This window comes from Plecotus auritus (genome assembly GCF_963455305.1).
Source record: "Plecotus auritus genome assembly, chromosome: 1".
NCBI lineage: Eukaryota > Metazoa > Chordata > Mammalia > Chiroptera > Vespertilionidae > Plecotus > Plecotus auritus.
Window position 1 is genome coordinate 202,679,998 of NC_137770.1, and position 22,515 is coordinate 202,702,512.

Sequence of the window (22,515 nt, forward strand, 5' to 3'; positions counted from 1 at the left end):
TCGCACCCACTGCTGGTGCCCGGCGCTGATCCTGATCGCTCGGCACCATCAGCGGTGTGAGTGGTGGCTACTGGTCCCAATCGCCCCTCAGGGCTTCTCCACCTCCCCCTGCTTCTGAGGGGAGATTGGGGCCAGCAGCTGCCTCTTGCACCCACTGCTGGCGACAGCCCTGCTCACACCTGCTGCTGGGGCTGGAGCCGCTGCTCGCACCCACTGCCAGCTCCAGCCCCACTCGCACCCGCAACCAGTGCCGGACCCACAGCTCACACTTCCTGCCAGTGCCCGGTGCTGGTCCCGATTGCTTGGTGCCATCAGTGGGTGTGAATGGCGGCTGCCAGTCCTGATCACCCCTGAGGGCTTATCCACCTCCCCCTGCTCCTGAGGGGTGATTGGGTAGCAGCTGCCGCTCGCACCCACTGATGGTGCTGGCCCTGCTTGCACCCACTGCTGGCACCAGCCCCAATTGCTCTGTGCCTTCAGCGGGTGGGAGCAGGGCCGGCACTGTCAGTGCGTGGGAGCGGCAGCAGTGGGAGCAGGGCTGCCGGCAGACATGGGACCAGGGGGCTGTGGTGGGAGGGGCCAGACGGGGGCCGGGAGGATAACCCGAGACCCGCCCATGCGCCCACAGCAGTCTCGCGGCCCACAGTTCCTTTCAAGGTGCATGAATTCGTGCACTGGCCCCTAGTTTATTATAATATTATTCTATCTAATAAAGAGGGAATATGCTAATTGACCCTCACACCGTCGCAAAGATGGTGGCACCCATAGCCAATAAGGAGAGAATATGCTAATTGACTGCCCCGCCCACAGCCAATAAGGAGGGAATATGCTAATTGCTGCCCCGCCCACAGCCAATAAGGAGGGAATATGCTAATTGGCTGCCCCACCCTCAAAGATGGCGGCACTCACAGCCAATAAGGAGGGAATATACTAATTGAATGCCCCGCCCTCAAAGATGGTGGTACCCACAGCCACAAGATGGTGGTACCCACAGCCACAAGATGGTGGTGCCCACTCCCTGCAACCCTGACAGGGCGGCAGGCGTGCAGCAAGGCCGGGCCCGCCTGGCCGCTCTACATGCCTGCCTCCGGAGTCCCCAGTCCCCTCAGTCCCCCAGCCGCCCAAGGCTGGCCTGAGGCGCAGGCAAGCCTTGGATGGCGGCTGCCCAGCTGCCCAGGGCCGCCCGAGGCTCAGATAACCAGGACCGGCCGAGGCTTTTTCTCCCATTCTGTAGTTGCATTTTCATTTTCTGGTTTTTTTTTTTTTTTTTTTTTTTTTTTTGCTATGCAGAAGCTTTTTAGTTTGATTTAGTCCCAGCTATTGACTTTTGCTTTTGTTGCTTATACTTTCCCACTTCTGGGTATATATATATGGAGAAACCCAAAACACTAATTCAAAAGAATATATGCACCCTTATATTTATTGCAGCACTTTGATTGACACTTGGGTTGTTCCCCAAATCATTGCCAATATTCCTGTCAAGGAGCTTTTCCCTGTGCCCTCCACCCTAGGGGTTTTATGGTTTCAGATCTTACATTTAACTCTTTAATCCATTTTAAATTATTTTTTGTGAGTGGTGTAGGATAGAGGTCCAATTTTATTCTTTTGCATGTGAATATCCAGTTTTCTCAACATTCTTTTTGAACAGACTATTTTTTCCCCATTGAGTATTCTCTCCCTCATCAAATATTAGTTGACCATATATGCGTACATTTATTTTTGGGCTCTCCATTGGTCTATGTGTCTGTTTTTATGCCAGTAATATGCTGCTTTTACTACTCTAGCTTTGTTGAATATTTTCATATATACCTTGTAAGGGTCATAAAGCATGAGCACATATCAGTTCTATGTTCCTATATGCCCGCAACCCAAGGGAAAATGTCAAGCTCTCCCAGGAATGCTTTCCTCAAACTCCATTATAATTGATATACTCAGGTTGGGTTTACATTTTCTGCAACTCAACAAGGAGTGGCCAACGTAATGATGATCCTAATGATAGTTATAATGGTTAATAATCACTAGTACTTATATAGCATTTACCATATGTCAAGATCTGCTCTAACTTCTTTATATGCAGTAATACATGTTAAGCCTCACACCAATCCTATGAAATATGTATTGTCATTATCCCCATTTTATAGATATGGGAATTGAAACATAGAGGTTAATTTGTCCAAGGCTTGCCCAATGTCACACAGCTAGTAAGTGATGGATTGGAAGATAAACCCAAACAATTAAACTCAGAATCCCTTCCCTTAACTATTATGCTATACTAGAGGCCCAGTGCACAAAATTCGTGCACTCGTGGAGGGGGGATCCCTCAGCCTGGCCTATGCCCTCTCGCAGTCCAGGAGCCCTCAAGGGATGTCCGACTGCCGCGGAGATGGGAGAGGCTCCCACCACCGCCACTGTGCTCGCCAGTTGTGAGCCCGGCTTCTGGCTTAGCAGTGCTCCCCCTGTGGGAGTGCACTGACCACCAGGAGGCAGCTCCTGCATTGAGCAGGATTGGGCCAAAACTGGCTCTCTGACATTCCCTGAGGGGTCCTGGATTGCGAGAGGGCACAAGCCAGGCTGAGGGACCACACGGTGCATGATTGGGATTGGGACACGGGAGGCTGGCCAGCAGGGAGGGATTGCAGGAGGGCTCCAGGGTGTGTCCGGCCCGTTTTGCTCAGTCCTGATCAGTCGGACCCCAACAGCAAGCTAACTTGTCAGAGCGTCTGCCCCCTGGTGGTCAGTGAATGTCATAGTGAGAGGTTGAGTGGCCTTAGCATATCATTAGCATATTATGCTTTGATTGGTTGAATGGACGACAGGACAATCAGACTCTTAGCATATAAGGCTTTTATTATATAGGATTGCTTCTCAATTTCCCAATTTTTCAGGGCCCCTGATCTCTTTGAGTTATTTTCTTGAATCTCTGCCTCACTTGACTTTGAGGAGAGAGAGGATCCTGTCCTCCCCTCTCCCAAGAGAAAAGAGGGGGACTTCTCTTACCACAAGCACTACTATTTCCACAAATTCAATAGCTCCTATGATGGCATTCTTCTTTTTTCTCCTAAATCCTTAAACCAGGGGTGGGAACGTCTGGTCTGAGAGCCATATAAGGCCCATGAAATCATTTTGTCTGGCCCTGCCCATGCATTAGGGGTGCGTTAATTAAATGTTTGACCAAATATAGCAGGCTAATTTTTTAATTTTATTTTTATTTTTTTAATTTTTTAATTTTTTTATTGTTTGAAGTATTACAAATAGTAGTACATATGTCTCCTTTTTTTTCCCCCATTGACCTCCCCCACCCTGGCCTCCCCTACCCCTCAACACATGCCTTTACCTGCCCCTCCCCCATTGTCTTGTATCCATTGGTTATGCTTATATGCATGCGTACAAGTCCTTTGGTTGATCTCTTACAGCACCCCCGCCCCCAACCTTCCCTGCTTTTCCACTGTAGTTTGACAGTCTGTTCAATGCTTCTTTGCCTCTGTATCTATTTTTTCCCCATTTCTTTCCTTTAAAAAAATCTTGCCTCTGCAGACTAGAAATAAACATATAATAACAAAAAATGTTTGAGTCCCAATTTCAATGTCCACCAGTTCTGAGTCCCCGTTTCAATGTCAAACAGTTCCTTATGTGTACATGTCAGCAATGATATCTGGATGGTGGGCACATGGTGGGAATGCAGGTCTGACCCTCTCTGGTTTAGTCCTAGGCAACCTGCTGCGACGCACAGCTGCTGATTGCTAGCATGGCAAGGCGTCGCCAGCGTCTTCCATCTCTGGACTGTTTCTCCTCTTGTCTTCATGGTTGGAGCAGACCTGTCAATTCCTCTCTGTTGCAGGAATCCACATGGTCTTGGAGTTGTTTTTTGAAAATATACAAACATATTCTCGACCAAAAGTTAATAAAGGAATCTTTTCTATAAATTTGACTTGGGATCCTTTTTCATTTTTTGCCCAAACGATTTTCCTTTGGCTTGTTTTGACACCATGTGTGTCTTGCTGTTAGCATTACCAATGAAAGTTAATTTTCTGATGTAAAAATTTTCTAGGTGTAATTTACTTACAGGATATTTTTCCTTACATGATATTCTACTATCCCCCCTTTTTTTGATTAATGGAGGCTTTTGTAAATTTTATAATGCAGTCTTGATAACTTTAAATTTTAATTTTTTGCACAAAAATATGACTGCTTTAGGTTCATTGCATGTTCAGGAATTTTACCATGAGATGAACTACCAATAGAAATTTTAGTTACCACTTTAGGAACAGCTTTTTGTCCAGTACAACTAAATTTTCTTGAATATTCACTTATTTCAATTAGCCTATTTAAATTAATCTGAAAACTTGATTATTATTTTACTGTCAAATTTAGTACTCTACCAACAATCTTATTTTACCCTGTAAATATTACTGGAAAGGATTATTTGCATTCTTGAGTAGGCCCTGAGCATTCCTGGTGCTAGGCTGGACTTAGATATAGGGTAGCTGCTGTCGGCCAAGTCTCTGTCTGTTACCTGGGTCCCAATCTGAGCTGGGCCAAGTCACTCTGTCTGTCACCTGTGTCCCAATCTGAGCTGGGCCAAGTCACTGTCTGTCACCTGTGTCCTGATCTGAGCTGGGCGTGGGAAGCAAAGCAGCCATGGGAGCAGGAGACCTCCCTCAGACGGGGCGAGGGTTCAGGCCCCTAGCAGGCTAATTTTTAAGTTAATTTTGTATGGCCTGCAAATGATGTCATAAATATCCAAATGGCCCTTAGCAGAAAAAAGGTTCCCCACTCCTGCTATAAAGACTGGAGGAGGGAGAGGCGGGTTGGTGGTCGATGGCACTAAGTTGAGTTCTGTTGCCTTTTGTTAATAAGTCTTGGAGGAAATTGAGCTAGAATTTGGGGTACTTAGCCCTTATTGTTAGTCAGCTAGAGTCCTAGTTGCCAATGCTGGGGCAAAGGAAAGATCACTTTTTATTGCTGAGGCTGTTGTAGTAGCTTGCAAAAGAGGATGGGGACTTGGACTAGGGTGGCAGTGAAAATGAAGAGCATCAGATATGTTTGGGATAGATTTTGGAAATAAAATTAACAGGACATGATGGCAAATTGAATGTGGGGGAGAGGAAAAAAGGGAATCAAAGAAGAAGGTTTTGGCTTGAGCAACCAGGTGGATATAGGTGCCACTGACTGAGGAAGATTGAAAACAAAATGAGATTGGAATGGTAGGTAGTGTGAGGGTGGCTTGGTCATCAAGAGTACTGTTTTGCCTGCTTACATATTAGGCAGCCAAGTGGAGATATGAAACAGAAAGTTGGACATAGGAGTTTGGAGCTCAACGGGCAAGGTAAAGTCTAGAGTTATCCATTTGAAAGTCACATATCATATATTCATAGCCATGGGGTCAGCTAAAATTAATTAGGGAGAGATTGAGATAAAAGAGAAGACTGAGGATGGAGGAAAATTCAGCAAGAGACTGAGGAGTCACTAATGAGAGGAGGAAAATAAGGACAGTGTATTCTCTATTTCCCAAGGGAATAAAGTCTCTGTCATGATTTGAGTCTCCAAAATATAATAAGCTGTGTCAGAGGAAGTGAAGCATTGACCTATTTCAGGTGGTTCTTAAACAAGTGCTGAACTCAGACTGTCTGCTGCATAGGAAACTGAAACAAAACTTGAGTGGAAGCAAAGAAGGTGAGACTAAATTACCTTAAGATCTGTTTCAGATAAGTCTATCACTGAACCTCTTACTGTAAGAATCTTTTGTATGAATGTAAAATAAACCATGCCCCGCCAGCATGGCTCAGAGGTTATGGTTCGATTCCTGGTCAGGGCACATGCTTGGGTTGCTGGCTCAATCCCCAGTGTGGGGTGTGCAGGAGACAGCCGATCAATGATTCTCTCTCATCATTGATGTTTCTATCTCTCTCTCCCTCTCCCTTCCTCTCTGAAGTCAATAAAAATATTTAAGAAAAAAGAAAAATAAACCATTTTGGTGAAAAATTTAGAACATGTAGCCAAGCTCCCAATTACTTAGCTCCCTTGCTTAGAAAGGGTTCTACTTTTCAGATTTTACATTTTTTATGGGAAGAACAAAATCTGGAGATGAAATGGTTTAAAAATTAGACTGGGGTCTAATATATATATATATATATATATTCCCAATACATATATAGCCAATATATAGATATATTTGGTTGTAATATATCTATATTCTATATAATAAAACTACAATATGCAAATCGACCAAACAGCGGAATGACCAGTCGGCGGGGGCAGGCTGGGGAGCAGGCTGTGTCAGGACAGCCAAGGCACGTGCCAGTGGGCAGAGGGAGGGGATGGCGATGGGGGGCAGGTGGCAGCAACCAGTGGTGGTGTGATGGAGGGGCGGGGCTGCACTGGCCGGCGCCGTCCCCTGATGGGCCGCCTGGTTGCTTCCCACAGAAGGAGGCTGGCAGCAGTGGCAGTGGTGGGGTGATGGGGGAGGCGCCTTCCTCTGATCAGCCCTGTCTCCTCCTACAGAGTGAGGCCAGCAGCAGCAGTGGTGGGGTGATGGGGGTGGTGCCATCCCCTGATCGGCCTGCCTGGTCACCTCCCATGGAGGGAGGCCAGGCTGTGGCTTAGGCCTGCTCCCCTCAGGCCTAAGCCATCACTAGGACATCCCCTGAGGGCTCCCGGACTGTGAGAGGGTGCAGGCCGGGCTGAGGGACCCCCCCCAACCCAGTGCATGAATATTTTGTGCACCAGGCCTCTAGTAACTATATAATCCTATCTAATAAAAGAGTAATATGCAAATTAACCATCACTCTGCTACACCACAAACCATGCCCACCAGCCAATCAGGAGTGAGTACGCAAATTAACCCAACCAAGATGGCTGCAGCCACAGAGTGAGCAGGAGGCTTAGGTTTCCCCCAGCAATGGAGGAAGCCAAGCTTTCTGCACACCCTGGACGGCCCAGGCCTCCACTCAAGGCTACAAAGTTTCAATTATAGAAGATAAATAAATCCCAACAAAAATGGTGGCAGCCATGAAGCTGGAGAGAGCAGGAGGCTTGAGTTGCCCCCGGCGATGGAGGAAGCCAAGCTTCCGCAGCCCTGGCCTGCCTTGGCCTCTGCTCAAGGCTACAAAGTTTCAATTATAGAAGATAAATAAATCCCAACAAAAATGGCTGCGGCCATGGAGCAAGCAGGAGGCTTGGCTCCGCTCAAGGCTACAAAGTTTCAATTATAGAAGATAAATAAACCCCAGATACTAGGGCCTCTGCTTGGGTCACTGGGGGGCGTGGCCAGCCTGCAAACCACCACAGGCCCCTTGCCCAGGCCACCTTATGCCCCAAGGGAACCCCCACCCATGCACCAGGCCTCTATCCTATCTAATAAAAGAGTAATATGCAAATTGACCATCACTCCAACACACAAGATGGCTGCCCCCATGTGGTCAAAGATGGCTGCCCCTATGTGGACACAAGATGGCCACCACAAGATGGCCAGCAGGGGAGGGCAGTTGGGAGGAACCAGGCCTGCAAGGGAGGGCAGTTGGGGGTGATCAAGCCTGCAGGGGAGGGCTGTTAGGGGTGACCAGGCGGGCAGAAGAGGGAAGTTGGGGGCGACTGGGCCTGCAGGGAAGGGCAGTTGGGGGGGACCCAGGCCTGCAGGGGAGAGCAGTTGGGGGGGACTAGGCCTGCAGGGGAGGGCAGTTAGTGGTGACCAGGCTTGCAGGGGAGGGCAGTTAGGGGCAAACAGGCTGGCAGGGGAGCAGTTAGGCATCAATCAGGCTGGCAGGAGAGTGGTTAGGGGGTGATCAGGAAGGCAGGCAGGCGAGCAGTTGGGAGCCAGCAGTCTTGGATTGTGAGAGGGATGTCCCAGATTGAAGAGGGTGCAGGCTGGGCTGAGGGACAACGCCCCCCCCCCCCATGCATGAATTTCATGCACTGGGCCTCTAGTAGTCAGTATATAGGTATATTTGGTTTGTGCTAAAAAGATGAAACAATTGGCCTATATCACAGAATTGTAAAAATAAATTTGTTTAACAAATTGCCTTTATTAGCTTCTTGCTCTTCTATAGCTAATGATGCTAGTTATTCTCCCCTCCCCAGGCTTTTAGTCTACTAATTTTCAAATATTAGTGTATATAAAGTAAGAATCAACTGGAAGGCTTTCTAATGATACATATTTCAAGGTTGCATCTCCAGGAATTCTGGTTGGGTGTAGCTAGGAAATTCATATTTTGACCAGTAGTACAAGTGATTCTAGGGACAATGATCTCTGGAACACATTTGGCAAAACATTGGTCCTGATACTATATTGCAAGTCTAGGTAATTCTTCTGGAGGCAAAAGTGCCACTTGGATCTCACACCTTATTTTTATTAAAATAACTTTGTAGATGCATAGTTTATATAATAGAAAGATAAAACTATAAAACTGAAAGAATATAATCACCAAATATAGTATATTTCTGAATCAAGTAATCTTTGCTTAAAAAAAAAAAAGCTTTTGTGATGCTTTAATTTATCCCCACGAATTTATCCAATTGTTTTGGGGAGCTAGACTAGTCTTGAGTTTATTTTCAAGGACATAATAATTTGTAAAAAGTATCAAGCTAACTTCTAATTACTCTTTTTTGGAGTGATGGAATAAATCAGTTATTTAGAAACTACAGTTACAGATGAGGAGCTCTTAAGTGGTTAATATTTGTTTTGACACCCTGACCACATTACTAAAATGTGCTTTCAGATGTTTCTTTTTCTACTAGATATAATTGTTCATGTGAATCCAGTATATTTTCTTAACCCCAAATAGTTTCTAAATGCTATGATAGTGGAAATTATAATGAAAGCAAAGTTTGACAGTATAGCAATATTGTGTGCTCTAGAGCCTGACACTTTGTTCTTGCTAGACTTTCAATACATATTGATTGAAGGAGAACAATTATGTGCTAGACTTTATAGCTTTCATTCTGCTGTTTTCTACTGCCAGCTATGAAATCTGCTTGCCTACTTATGATCCTGAAGTATTTTTTTAGTGCCTTTCAAAATTCTAGGAGACTCTTAAAAAATGAGAGAACTCAGAACCCAAAGTAACATAGATGTTGCATAGATTTGATGTTGCATATAAATGTAACCAACATGCTCATTTATCCTCCTTTATTTATTGTTCCAAGCCCAACAAATATCATATATATTTGAAAACTTTATTGTCAAGGGAATAACGTTAAACACCCCTACTTAACATTCTTAATGGACTCTTGCCTTGAAATTATTATTAGTCTTCTGTATTAATTAGATAGAGTAAATGTAAAATAAAAAGTGATTGCATCAAGATGACTTTTGGGGGATGCTTTGGAAGAAAATAGGTAAATTTAAGCCATACATTTCTTTGCAGTGCAGCATGAAAATTTCAGACTTTAGCCGCAGTTGTGATTGGCTTTAGTTTGTTAGCTGCCTGGAGCGTTATTTTAAGAAAGCAGAAGCAACATCATTTGCACACTCCTTATAGCACACACACCTTAACCCTGACGGTTTTAGCTCCAGTTTTCAAAAGAAGTGAAGGCAAGATGAAGAAGCATTTGCTTTTCTGGGGAGTCCTGGCCATTTTTGTTAAGGCTGTTATTGTGACAGGTATGTGATATTTTGAAAATAAACCCAGATAAAAGGAAAAATATAGCACAGATCTGTTCTTCAGATCTAAACATTAATGTTTGTGCTTTGGTTGGCCAGCTAGCTGGCTACTTTTCCTCTAACATGCCTTAATCTTTATATGGGCAGTGATCTTTATGCAGACAAGACTCATTATAGTTCTTTATCTCTTATTTGTTTGAGTACTATAAACTAGAGAATAAGAAAATATATATTTCTGAATAAGTATTGATAGCTGTGCTTATAAGAATATCCATACTGAATTTTAAAAATCAGTAGTCCTCTTCTTGAGTGTCTTAAATTAGTATTCAGGGAAATGAAGTAATAATTGCTTTAAATACAACATAGACTCCAATGGAATTTTATTTTCTGAGACAGACTAATATTAGTTCTAATAACTTTTCTGGGTCTGGGCCTACAGATTTATTAACAATGTTTAATGTTCTATGGGGCCTATAACTTGATGACCAAACTTTGGCTATTTTATGTATTAACCCTTCAAAGTACTGTAGAAAATGGAGTACATTCTGAATATCGAAGTATAGTTTTTAATAATTTTCATCTAGAAGGGCACATGATTAGTGTGATATAATTTGGCTGGATTGTTTCTAAAACTGACTTTATTCTTATTTCAAGACTGAGTATTATATAATTAAGAATAATCCTTTAAAATGTATTTCATATGAATTTAGCATTAAAAATAATGAATTTCTAATAATATTTACAATATAAGGATAGCAGTAAAACATGTATAGTACAGGTATCTATACATATGTATAAATACACACATACATATACACATATGAGCTGTCATTTATTGAGCACATATTAGGTTCTAGGCATTATGATAACTACTTTACATATACTATTCTATTTAATTCTCACAACAACCATTTGAGGATAGGTGCTATTATAATTTCTACATATAGTTGAGCCCATTGAGATTTAGAGAGGCCAAATATCTTACCTAAGCTCACACAGCAAGCATGTAGTAGATGGAACCCAGTCCCTCTGACCCTCTGACCCATACTCCTAACTACTACCTTATTTTTCCTGTATAAGAGAATCCACCTTTTAGTAAATTAATTATGCTAATATGTAGTATGTGTTGTTAAAGCTATGTTATTTGTTTGAACTGAATTAAATTAAATTTAACAAATATTTATTGAGCACCTACTATATCTCAGTTGCTCTTTGAATAAAGTAAGGCACAATCCTTAATAATAGATTTGTTAGGGAAAATGCTACCTGTCAGTGAGAGAGAATGTTGAATCTTATAAGTCTTGGTGAATTGAAAGTATTTGTACATTTTCTAGTAGGTATGTAGGCTGCCTAATATTTTTATATAACAACAGTAATGTTAGTTTTTTCCTATGTTTCAGGTAAGAAAATAAACTGTATGCCATAAATAAAATACAGACATTTTCTATTTAAGACTTAATTGTCAACTCACATATTGATTCAATCACATATTTGATTCAATTTTTTTTGGTCAGATATTTCTGGCTCATTTGTATTTTATTGAGAAAGCATTTAAGAGTCATGAATACAGCAGTAGGGAAAAGGACACCATTTAATTCATCTTACTCTTCAAAATGTTAAGAAGAGTTATATGATGATCTTGAATTGACTTCATAATGTTTCTTCTCCAGTTCCATACAGACTTTTATCAGAAGATTTAAGAAGTTATGAATAACATTATAAAATACTTCAAACAATTATAAGTACAATAACAATGATCTTAAAATGTTTTTGTAATAATTATTATCACCAAGACTGAAATACTGCAATTAGGTCCTCTCAGCTCTGAGATCATTTCTGGAATAATTAGGCTTCCAGTAACAGAGATATCTATCCCAATCACTTAACCTTTATAACTTTATGTGCTAAATTTTTGTGTTGTTGCTTTTTTTTCAATTGAGGCTTGATGTGAGGAAATTTTAAAGGTTATTTAGCTAAAATTATAGGAATAAAATATATTTAACATTTTTATTTAAATAGCACTATTAAAGCGATTAACACTTCAAATATCTGTTAACTGATCTAAGTCCCTATATTAATACATTTTCTTAATTTATTCTTTGCAACACTTACCAGACCTCTTTGTCTAATATTCAGATTAGACAATAAATGTTGATACTCAGAGTTAAGGCTTTTATGGTCATCTGTGAATTTATTCATTTATTAATTTTTTCTGCATTTGGGCACATTAAATTAAATATATATTTACTCAATATTTTCTGAATTGTTTTTACAAATTTGTAACATTTTACATCTATATATACTATAACTTTAAAAATAATTCTTATGAGAAATATTAATATAGCACCTGTTATTTTATTTGATTGGATCATTATATCATAATAACCTGATTGTTACTACAAAAAAGAAGAATATAATTAAGTTTAGGAAGATTGTAGTGGAGAATATTTAAAAATCGTAAAAAGTAAGGTTATTTTGGGGAAAATGTATCTGTGCTCCGCTCTAATGCAATGTAACAAGCTATGTATATAAAGGGGAGTTCAGTGAAGGACGTGGCATTTCACACTGGGTTTACAAAGGCTAATGTTAGTTTTTGTTCACTTTTGAATGGAATGCTTTGGTCTGAGAGAAATCCAGTCTAGATTTTTGTTTTCTCTCTTATTTTGGCATCTGGTACTCATGTTTACAAGGCTACATCCTTCAGAGAGCTGTGCTCCATTAAAGCATTGGATTAAAACCAGAATTCTTTCAGCTCAGGCGCCCCTAGCCTGGTCCAAGGGAAGAAGCAAATTTCTTTTGGAGTACATTTGGATGTCCTTCACTATGCTGTGAGATTCTATTCAGCTATTTTAGATTAGGAAGGAGAACAAATGGAGAAAGCTGAAATTGATCAACCATAAAACTGATTTTTTTCTGCAGGAAATAAGATTAACTCAATCCAAAGTTGATAAGTAGATTTTCATTCCCATCTCTTCTTCTTCTTTTAAAATACGTATTTTTTATTGTTGATAGTATTATGGATATCTCCCATTCCCCCCCTTCTATCTCCCTCCTCCCAGCCCTTACCACCCCTCCCCACCCCTCAGGTCCATTTCTTCTTAATACATTGTATCTTTCCAGCCCAAGACGAAGATGAAAGGACTGTTCTTGTGGACAACAAATGCAAGTGTGTCCGGGTTACTTCTAGGGTCATCCCTTCTCCCGATGATCCTACTCAAGACATTGTAGAGAGGAACATCAGGATTATGTACGTGGTATTTTATGTTTCATTTCTTCATGTTGTAAGCAGAGATATTCTGTCATATCAGTCATTGTTTGAAGGTAATAACTATGTCTTGCTCCTCTTTGTGGTAAGTAGCACCTGACATGAGACTGAATCTAGTTAATGGACCTGAGTCAGTTATGCACAAGTTGGGAGCAGGAACAAGGTTCCCACACAATCTAAAACCAGTCAGCTAGATCAGATGATTATAACTGAAGGTTCAGATCTCGTCATCAACATGCCCTGTTTATATGGAGTTATTTCCGTTTGAATCTGAACCTTTAGTTGCTCTTGATCAGTTCAAAATGAAACTTGAGATAACACTAAAAGCTTTATTTTGTACCACATCTGAACTACAGAGTATTTTACATAGTACTCAAGTGGCGGCATAGAGGTAAAGTAAGGCAGACTAATCAAATTGACTAATTTGATTTAGTCTTCACTTGTCCATTGGACTCCAGATATTCATTTCTTTTCACATGTAGTCCAAGTTATAAGTTATGAGTCTTGACGTTTAATTGCCAAAATGCTAATAATATTTAATAAATGAGATTCCTATTGGATCCAATCAGTAAAGCCTTCCTTGTGAACACTTCTGCCTTGAATACTTTCCTAGCAATTAGGTACCTCTTTCTGAAACAACGTAACGTCCAATAGAATGTTTTTAAAATTTTGTTTCAAGTTCTGGTTGGGTCACTGGTTGTGCTCTTGTATACAAGTTACTTAACTACTCTATAAACTACAACTTGCTCATCTTTTAAAAAAATATATGTTTTTTTTAAAAAAAATATATTTTATTGATATTTTACAGAGAGGAAGGGAGAGGGATAGAGAGCTAGAAACATCGATGAGAGAGAAACATCGATCAGCTGCCTCCTGCACATCTCCTACTGGGGATGTGCCCGCAACCAAGGTACATGCCCTTGACTGGAATCGAACCCGGGACCCTTCAGTCCGCAGGCCGACGCTCTATCCACTGAGCCAAACCGGTTTTGGCAAAATATATGTTTTTATTGATTTCAGAGAGGATGGGAGAGGAGAGAGTTAGAAACATCAATGATGAGAGAGTCATCATTGGCTGCCTCCTGCACACCCCCGACTGAGGATCTAGCCTGCAACCCAGGCATGTGCCCTGACCAGAGCCAAACCGGCCAGGGCAACTTGCTCATCTTTAAATAGGGGGAAATAGTATATATCTCATGGAGCTACTATAAAGATAAATTGAGATCTATTTTTTTTTAGAGAATGAATAGTTCTGGCATACTTTCAAAACGTATTTGCTATTATTCATCCACCTAACCTACATGCCAATTATCTTTATGATACTATACTTTTTTTTCTAATTAAAAAAATTTTGTCTAAAATTTTACATATGTCTCCTTTTCCCCTATTTGTTACTCTACTTCTTAAAATACCTTGGTTTACCCAACATTGTTACTGTGATGAATTACAAACGCCTCGGCCTAACCTACAACACTGAGCATATCTCTCAAGCTCTTCCATTGACACTTTTTTTCACCTCAGGTTTGAAAATCCAGAAATAATGTAGTGCCCTCATTATTCCCCACTCACATTGCTTTCTTCCTCTTCTATTTGTGCATGTTGTTCCTTTGCTTGAAGAACCCTTTCTCCCACTCCTCTTAGCCTGGTTAACTTCTCCTCAACCTGCATGTCTTAGCTTAGACATCACTTCCTCTGGCAGGTTTTCTCGAACCATTCAGACTCTATACCACTCAGCTCCCTGTTAGAGAGAGAACAGTTGGAGAAGCATGTGACTTGAAGGGATCGATGGCATTCATGACATTGAAGAGGAGTGTCTATCTTATGTTTAAATCTTCAGATTTTTAAATGGCACTCTATAATTCTCTAATCTTTTTTTCTATGACCATTCTTTTTATATTTTTTTCTGAATTCAGATAATTCAGTGACTTCACCCACTTTGCCTGCTGTGTGTTAATGGTTCTCTGATCTCATTTCTAAAAGTTGTATTATTATTGCCATGTCATTATGGCATTATTCCCAACTCCATCACTTCCTAGCAATATGACTTTGGATAAATTACTCGACTAATTTGAGCCTGTTTCCTAAACCATAAAAGAGGGATACAATATATGTATGTAGATATACTAGTATACATATACTTTATAGGGTTGTGAGAATTAAATGTGATAATATGTAAAAGTGTCTAGAACACTGTTTGACCCAAAGCAGACATTCATACATGTTTATTCCCTTATCTCTATCAATATTTAAAGCCCTTTCTGATATTACTAGAACCTTTCAAGCCAATAAAGAATAAGTCCATTCATTCATTCGACAAATATTTATTGAGTGCTACTGAATGCCAATGAGGATTGGAGTTGGGGACTGTTGGAGAATTTACAGTCAAGTAGGGAACTATAAACAGGTAAAAAGGCAATTACAGTACAGTATTGTAAATGCTGTGATGACAGGAATAGGCAAAGGATGTTAGAGGGCACCCAGTCCAATCCTTGTGGGCTGGTGGAGAGTGGCAGTGGAGGCAGGAAGAATGTTTGGAGTAAGTAGTGGAAGTGAATGATGGATGCTAGCTGGCTGAATGGGAATTAATTGGGTAAATGTGTGGGGAATGACAGGGTTGATAAGTGAGGAAGATCATTCTAGGAAAAGGAAGCAGGGTTGCTATAAGGATTACATGAGATCATCATGTAATATATTTAGCATAGTACCAGGTACACTGTAAGCGCTTAGTAAATGTTAGAACTATTTTTGTTATTAAAACATGGAGATGAGAAAAGCCTGGTAAGTTTATGGAATTGTCAGCTGTTGTTTAGAGCTGGCATGTAGTGTAAAGAGGGTGGCATGGTGAGAGATGAGGCTGAAGAGCGACAGCATGCCATTAAAGATAGCCTGGTATTTCTGGGGAGACACTAGGTTTTAAGCAGAGAAGGAAATTAGGCTTGTATTTTAGAAAGGCCATTTCGGCAATAATGTAGCCAATGCACTTGTAGGGGTCAAGACTGAAGGAAGGCATTGCTAGGAGAGAAGAGGCAGTGTCCTGAACCAAGTGGATGGATTTCACAGATGCAAAGAATTAGAATTAATTGAACTGTGACATGGGATTAAATATAGGTCATGACAGAAAGGGAGGATTCAGGGATGTCATCCAGGTTTTTGCTTAGATATTTATATAAATATTATTGCTAAACACTGAGTTAGGAAACACAAGTTTTTCTTTATATCTTTTGGTAGAGATGAGTGCATATGAGGAGAATGATGACATAGATGAAAAATGTACAAGTTCACCTGAACTAGTTGATAAGCATTATCTAATTTTTCATGGCAATCACCAAATCAAGAGATTTGGATTCCAGCTACAGCTTTACTACTTAGTAGTTGTGTGATCTTGGCTAGGTAGCTAACCTCTCTAATTTATAATTTATGCATTTCAAAATTGTGGATAATAATAGCTGTCCATTCATTCCACAAATATTGAATATATTCCACATGCTACACATGTAGTGAGGCACTGGGAATACATAACTGTTTTTGCCTCAAGGAACTATGTAGTCTAAGGAAGCAGTTATGCCTCAAGCAACTATGATATGGTGTTTGTTATAATAATGACAGATGAGCTTAATAAGACTACAGAAGAAGGAGTTTATTGAGGAGTGGAGATGGGATATAAGTTATCATAGAGGTCATAGAGAGGGTAAAACTTGAGCTGATTGCTAAAGGGAAAAACGGATTTGCCAAGTGAGCAAACATCACTGAGAGAGGAGCTGTTGTGAGGTTTATTTTGAATGGGAAATGCTTAAATTATAGCAAATTACTGTGAAATCTGAGTATGAGCATTACCATAGATTCTTTTAGAGTGCTAAATTCACTAAATGCCCTCGTGAAAATTACTGCCCTAGCAATATACCTATTACCAAAAAAGAGCAATATCTGTTAGTTTCATCATTTTGACTTGTTTTTCTCTTTTTTAGTGTTCCTGTTAACAACAGGGAGAATATCTCTGATCCCACCTCACCATTGAGAACCAAATTTGTGTACCATTTGTCTGACATGTAAGAGATTTTCCTTCATACTACTATACATATATATACAAGTTAATAACTTTAAAAATTAACTTGTTAGTAAGAATGTTTTGGAAAATATGTTGGGGTCTAAACATTTATCAATATAATTTTAACTTTTGAATACATTAATTCCCATGTTAATTATTAGGTTCCATAAATTCATAAAATGTAATTGCAGATAAAAGTTAGCTATAAGTTTAGTCTAACAAAGAAATACTTGCCACTAGTACAGGAAGGGCTGATTTGTCTTAATAGCTCAGTAATTGGATTTCAGGCATATTAACATGTAGGTGTTTTTTTTTGAAACTACAGAATTCAGTATCAAACAATTTCTTTAAAAATATTCTTCCTTCTTTGTCACCATAAATAACTTATTTAATTACAATACACAATTGGCAGTTAATCTAACAGAGTAGAAGTTGCTATATGGTATAGGCAAAACAATAGTATATTATTAATCATACTAGTGACCCGGTGCATGAAATTCGTGCACATTAAAAGGGCATTAATTAGAGGAAATAATTTAATATTGCTATTTGCCCTTTCTCTATAATAGAAGTGTCAGAGATGAAAGAAAATTAGTAAAATGTATATGAAAACCTTCCTCCTGTCAGAGTCTGGGACTCACCACGGGATCCAGAGTCAAGTCCCCGCCCACCCACATGCACCTCAAAATTGTGTGAGACCCAGACCTGGCCTGCCCCCCTGCCTCCCCGCATTGGGCTAGATCCAGACCCGGCCAATCCCACCCTTGTCAAGTCCTGCCAGGCAGGGGGCATAGCCTCAGGTCCCCTGGCCCAGTGCCAGGAGGGGGGCGCAGCTTCAGGTCCCCCATCAAGCCCTGCTGGGTGGGGAGCACGGCCTGAGGTCCCCTGTCAAGTCCAGCCAGGCAGGGGGGCGCAGCCTCAGGTCCCCTGGCCCAGTGCTGGGGCAAGGGGCACGGACTGAGGTCCCCTGTCAAGTCCCAGTGGGCGGGGGGTGCGGCCTGAGGTCCCCCGGCCTGGCAATGGGGCGGGGGGAGCAGCCTGAGGTCCCCTAGCCCAGCACCAGGATGGGAAGCGCACCTTGAGGTCCCCTGTCAAGCCCTGCCGGGTGGGGGGGCGCAACCTGAGGTCCCCTGTCAAGCCCTGCTGGGTGGGGGGCATGGCCTTAAGTCCCCTGTCAAGCCCCACCTGGTGGGGGGCATGGCCTGATGTCCCCTGGCCTGGCGCTGGGGCGGGGGGAGCAGCCTGAGGTCCCCTAGCCCAGCACCAGGATGGGAAGCGCACCTTGAGGTCCCCTGTCAAGCCCCACGGGGGCGGGGGAGGGTGTAGCCTCCGGTCCCTGTTGATTGCTTCTTAAGGCTCCTTGTGGGAACTTGGCCTCAGCTGTGGGTGCAGCCATCTTTGTGACAGAGTGATGGTCAATTAGCATATTCCCTCTTTATTAGATAGGATTACTTACTTTCAATTAATTTTTATATTAAAGGTTGAAAAAAATCCCATAAACCATTCTACATTGTAGAGCACTGCAAAGAACGGATTTATTTTGGATACAACATTTGATGGGGATTGCCTAATGCATAGATTTGTTTTTCAGCTGTAAAAAATGTGATTCTACAGAAGTGGAACTGGGAAACCAAGTGGTTACTGCCACCCAGAGCAATATCTGTGATGAAGACAATGAAACCTGCTACACCTATGACAGAAACAAGTGCTATACAAATAAGGTCCCATTTTCATATGGTGGTAAGACCGTAATGGTGGAAACAGCCTTGACCCCGGAGTCCTGCTATCCTGACTAATTAAGTCATTGTTGACCGCACATCTTATCTTGAAAGGCTCTCCATTTTGATCCAGAAAGTTAATATACTTATTACCAATGAATTTGAAACCACAATATTTTGATAATGTAAAGCTCTAGCCTCCAAGTAATTAAAATAGTAACATTGTTATTTTTATTACGTAATTACTTCCCAACTCTTGTATGTTCACATTCTAAGTGTTGAATCTCTTATTGCCCTCGCCTGAAGGGGTCTATGTTAATAATATCATTTCTAACATTTAAAAAAATAGACAAGGAGAGAAAACAAAACTTAAGGTTAAAAATCAGGATACAGAAGTAAATTTTGTGGGTGTTTTTTGTAGTTTCTTTTCTTTTTCTTTTGCTTTGCATTGGAGAGCCAGAGCTTTTGCACATTCCATGCTATTCTCTTTGAAAAAAGTAAAACATGTAGAGGAAAGTGATATGCAAACACAAGTCAATTATAGATCTTCATTAAAAAAGTGATTAGAAAACATGTTTTAGAAATATTTAAAAAATAATTAAAATTGGATCTGTAATATTTATGAAACCAGTGAGCTGAAAGTGACATAATTAAATGCAGAATTGAAAAATTTGTTTTGACATTAACACAGATTTAGTAGCAGATGATACATTTTTTTTCGATAAAATTAAAAAAATAATCATGGTAGTGTAAGAAATTCCCAATGGAAATCATCAATGTTGTAACTGAATTTAATGAAGTATGTATTCCACAATATGTATTCTCTAACACAGTTTGAACAATTAAATAGATTTTAAGCATATACCTGTGTGAAATAATTTATTGGAAAAAAGTTTGTGTTAACTTTGTTGTATGTAAGTTAAATATAATTGATTACTTATGAATAGTTTGTAAGTATGATGTGATTATGCATTAGTCACTGAATTCATACATGTACATATCTGAGGTAGCTTTGTGATTTAAAACTAAAATTAAATTAAAAGGCAAGGTCCCTCACGACAAACATAGTGTTCCTAAGTTTAGTTAACATCTCTCACCTCATACAATTACAAGCAATTCTGTTTCTTGTGATAAGAACTTTTGTGAGGAGATAGTTTCTGGAGAGGCTCCTCTCTGTCTCCTCATCTTTGCCTTGGTTTTTTTGCCTACCTAATAGGAAAAGGTTTTGTGACCACATTGCCTCATTAAATGCCAGCTAGAAGAGCACCTCAGACTTATAGTCCTGTGGCATTCCTTCTTTCAGAAGTTCCGTTAAACTCGAAGATCCTCATATTAATAACAGTTTAGTATTCACCATTAGCTAGGCATCAATCAGTGTTTTAAGTATTAACTCATTCAATACAAATCCAGAGTAGCTGGTGGCTCTTAAATGAGAGTTATTGAAGAAAGATGAAAGCATTCCTGTTAGTTTTACTCATATGTTTGCTTGTATTAGTCAACAATTTAGCAAGGAAACACGAAGGAAGCCACGCAGAGGAGGCAGCTCTGAAAGGAGCCTCTCGATTCTTTGCAGGAAGCGTATTTGACCGATGGCTCTGGTACCCACCACTGTGTTTGTATGAGGTACATGGGCTGCTCCCAGCCAATGATGACTGAGAGGGTAAGGATACTAATACAGACCAGTGCCTGGGAGACACAGGACTCCTCTGATGGGTGACTGACTTGAGGACTCCCCATCAGCTTCACTGAAAATTTCTCAGCACCACACCTCCATTATATATTACCTATGCAATCTTCCTTACCACCTTCCTTCCTCCACACAGGTCAGACCTGAGTCAGAGTCTGATGGCTCTCTCAGCCTTCTTGGGCTCCTGCCCCATTTTCTTTTACAGGTGTTTTTCCTAATAAATACCTTGTGCCTTTAATCTCATCTTGGATTCTGCTTCTGTAGGGCCTGAGTGAACATAGCAGCCAATTATGAGGTATCTGATTTAATGATGATGATGTTGATACTGAACATTATTCACATGCCATCTGATTCATCTATATCAGCTAATTTTATCCTCAGAATGATTCTTGGGCTTACCTATATGTTGTTATTGAGAAAATGAACTCAGTGTATAATTAACAGTTTGACTGGTTCACTGGTCTCTTAAATGGCAATGAAATGGCCATAGCCTCAACAAATATCAATAGAAGCCCTCTGATAGTCATTTTTGCCCACTGTAACATTTTCTTACAGTTACTGTGACATTTTGAGGTTAATGTGACCAATTTATTAATCTGCTTTAAGTCAATTATTTCTGAACTTTTTGTCCTCTTTTTAAAATTTGAATTAAATGGATGCTGTTTTTAAAGGACAGGTATCAGTGGGTATTAGTGGTGAGAATGTTTTTCTTCTGCATAGTGCTTAGCTATTACATACTAGTAAGTGAGCACACTCAGCACCAGCCAGAGAAAATTACATTAATTAATAATAAGAGTAATGTTCCTTCGTGCCAGTAGACACAAGTCAAGTATTCACTTTAAGACTATGGATAGGAAAATCACCCTTTAATGGTCTTTCCATGTCTTGGCTTTGGGTGGCTGTGTAGCGTAGTGCAGTGGTCGGCAAACCGCGGCTCACGAGCCACATGCGGCTCTTTGGCCCCTTGAGTGTGGCTCTTCCACAAAATACCACGGCCTGGGCGAGTCTATTTTGAAGAAGTGGCGTTAGAAGAAGTTTAAGTTTAAAAAATTTGGCTCTCAAAAGAAATTTCAATTGTTGTACTGTTGATATTTGGCTCTGTTGACTAATGAGTTTGCCAATCACTGGCGTAGTGGGTAAATTGATGGCCTAGGTGGAATACAGATTCTATACTTAGTGACTAAATGACATCACTAAGGCAAGTTCATTCAATCTGATTAAAAATAGGAGTAAAAACAACTCTCTCATAGCTTGTGAAAATAAGGATACGTGCCATAATTTATGTACACCACTTATTACAGCTATTGTAGGATTCAGTAACCTTCTGTAAATTGCAGTTGTCATTGTGTGTTAATTGACTTCTGGGTCTTCTCTCTACACAGGCAACAAATCAGAGAACAATGTGACCTTATTGGATCACTGTTTCTCAGTCCTTAGCATGCATGAGACTCACCTGGAGGACTCATTGAAACTGATTCCTCCCTCCCAACTCCCATGATGATTACGCAGTTCTGGGATACAGCAGGAGCAAGTACATTTCTCAAAAAATCCCAGCTGCTGTTTGGAATCTTGTGAGAACCACTGCTTTAGAATTATAAGCTTCCATCTCCTCCTGGTGGTTGATTTATGAAGTACAATGCCTATTAATTTTTAACGTTTCATTTAATCCTCAACTGCCCTATGAAATAAGTACAATCTTCATTTTACAAATGATGAAACTGAGACGCAAAGAGATGAAGTAATATTCGTAGGTTTTACAGATAGTGTATGGAGAAGTGGTAATTGAACCCAAGACTGTCCGTTTTCTGATGAAGCACAGAAAAGAGGGTGCTGGGTCCTTAGGCAGATGAAATGGACACTGAGTGCAGGGGACCGTGACTGGGGAAGTGATGGGCTTTGAGAGCCACTTCCTCTATTTCACAATCATGTCTGTGTCAAACTACAGCTCGGCTTCCTCCTTTATTTGAAGAATTTTGCTCTGCCAAATGGAATTTTGTTTGTTACCAGCTAAATCCTGTTTCTACATGTTATTGGCCATGATTTCAAAGTGAGAGATAAAGGTCTAGTGGCTGACGTTACAGGGCTAAGGGTGAGAGGCAAAGAAGAATGGGTAGACCAAACCAAAAGCTTTGATTCCGTTGTGAAATGGTGATTACCTATTTCACATCAAGTGCAGTTTTCTGAGTTTTAATGGGGCAGTTT

At 40.6% G+C, this 22,515-nt stretch overlaps 1 protein-coding gene across 1 annotated transcript; it reads left to right on the plus strand.

Annotated features, from left to right (window-relative positions):
- The first annotated feature begins 9,467 nt into the window (after positions 1-9,467).
- JCHAIN (joining chain of multimeric IgA and IgM) lies at positions 9,468-19,487 on the plus strand. Its single transcript, XM_080660748.1, has 4 exons — positions 9,468-9,598; positions 12,719-12,845; positions 16,829-16,909; positions 18,500-19,487. Exons 1-4 carry the CDS (start codon positions 9,535-9,537, stop codon positions 18,702-18,704), a joined length of 477 nt encoding a protein of 158 aa, XP_080516874.1. The 5' UTR covers positions 9,468-9,534; the 3' UTR covers positions 18,705-19,487.
- Positions 19,488-22,515: the final 3,028 nt, after the last annotated feature.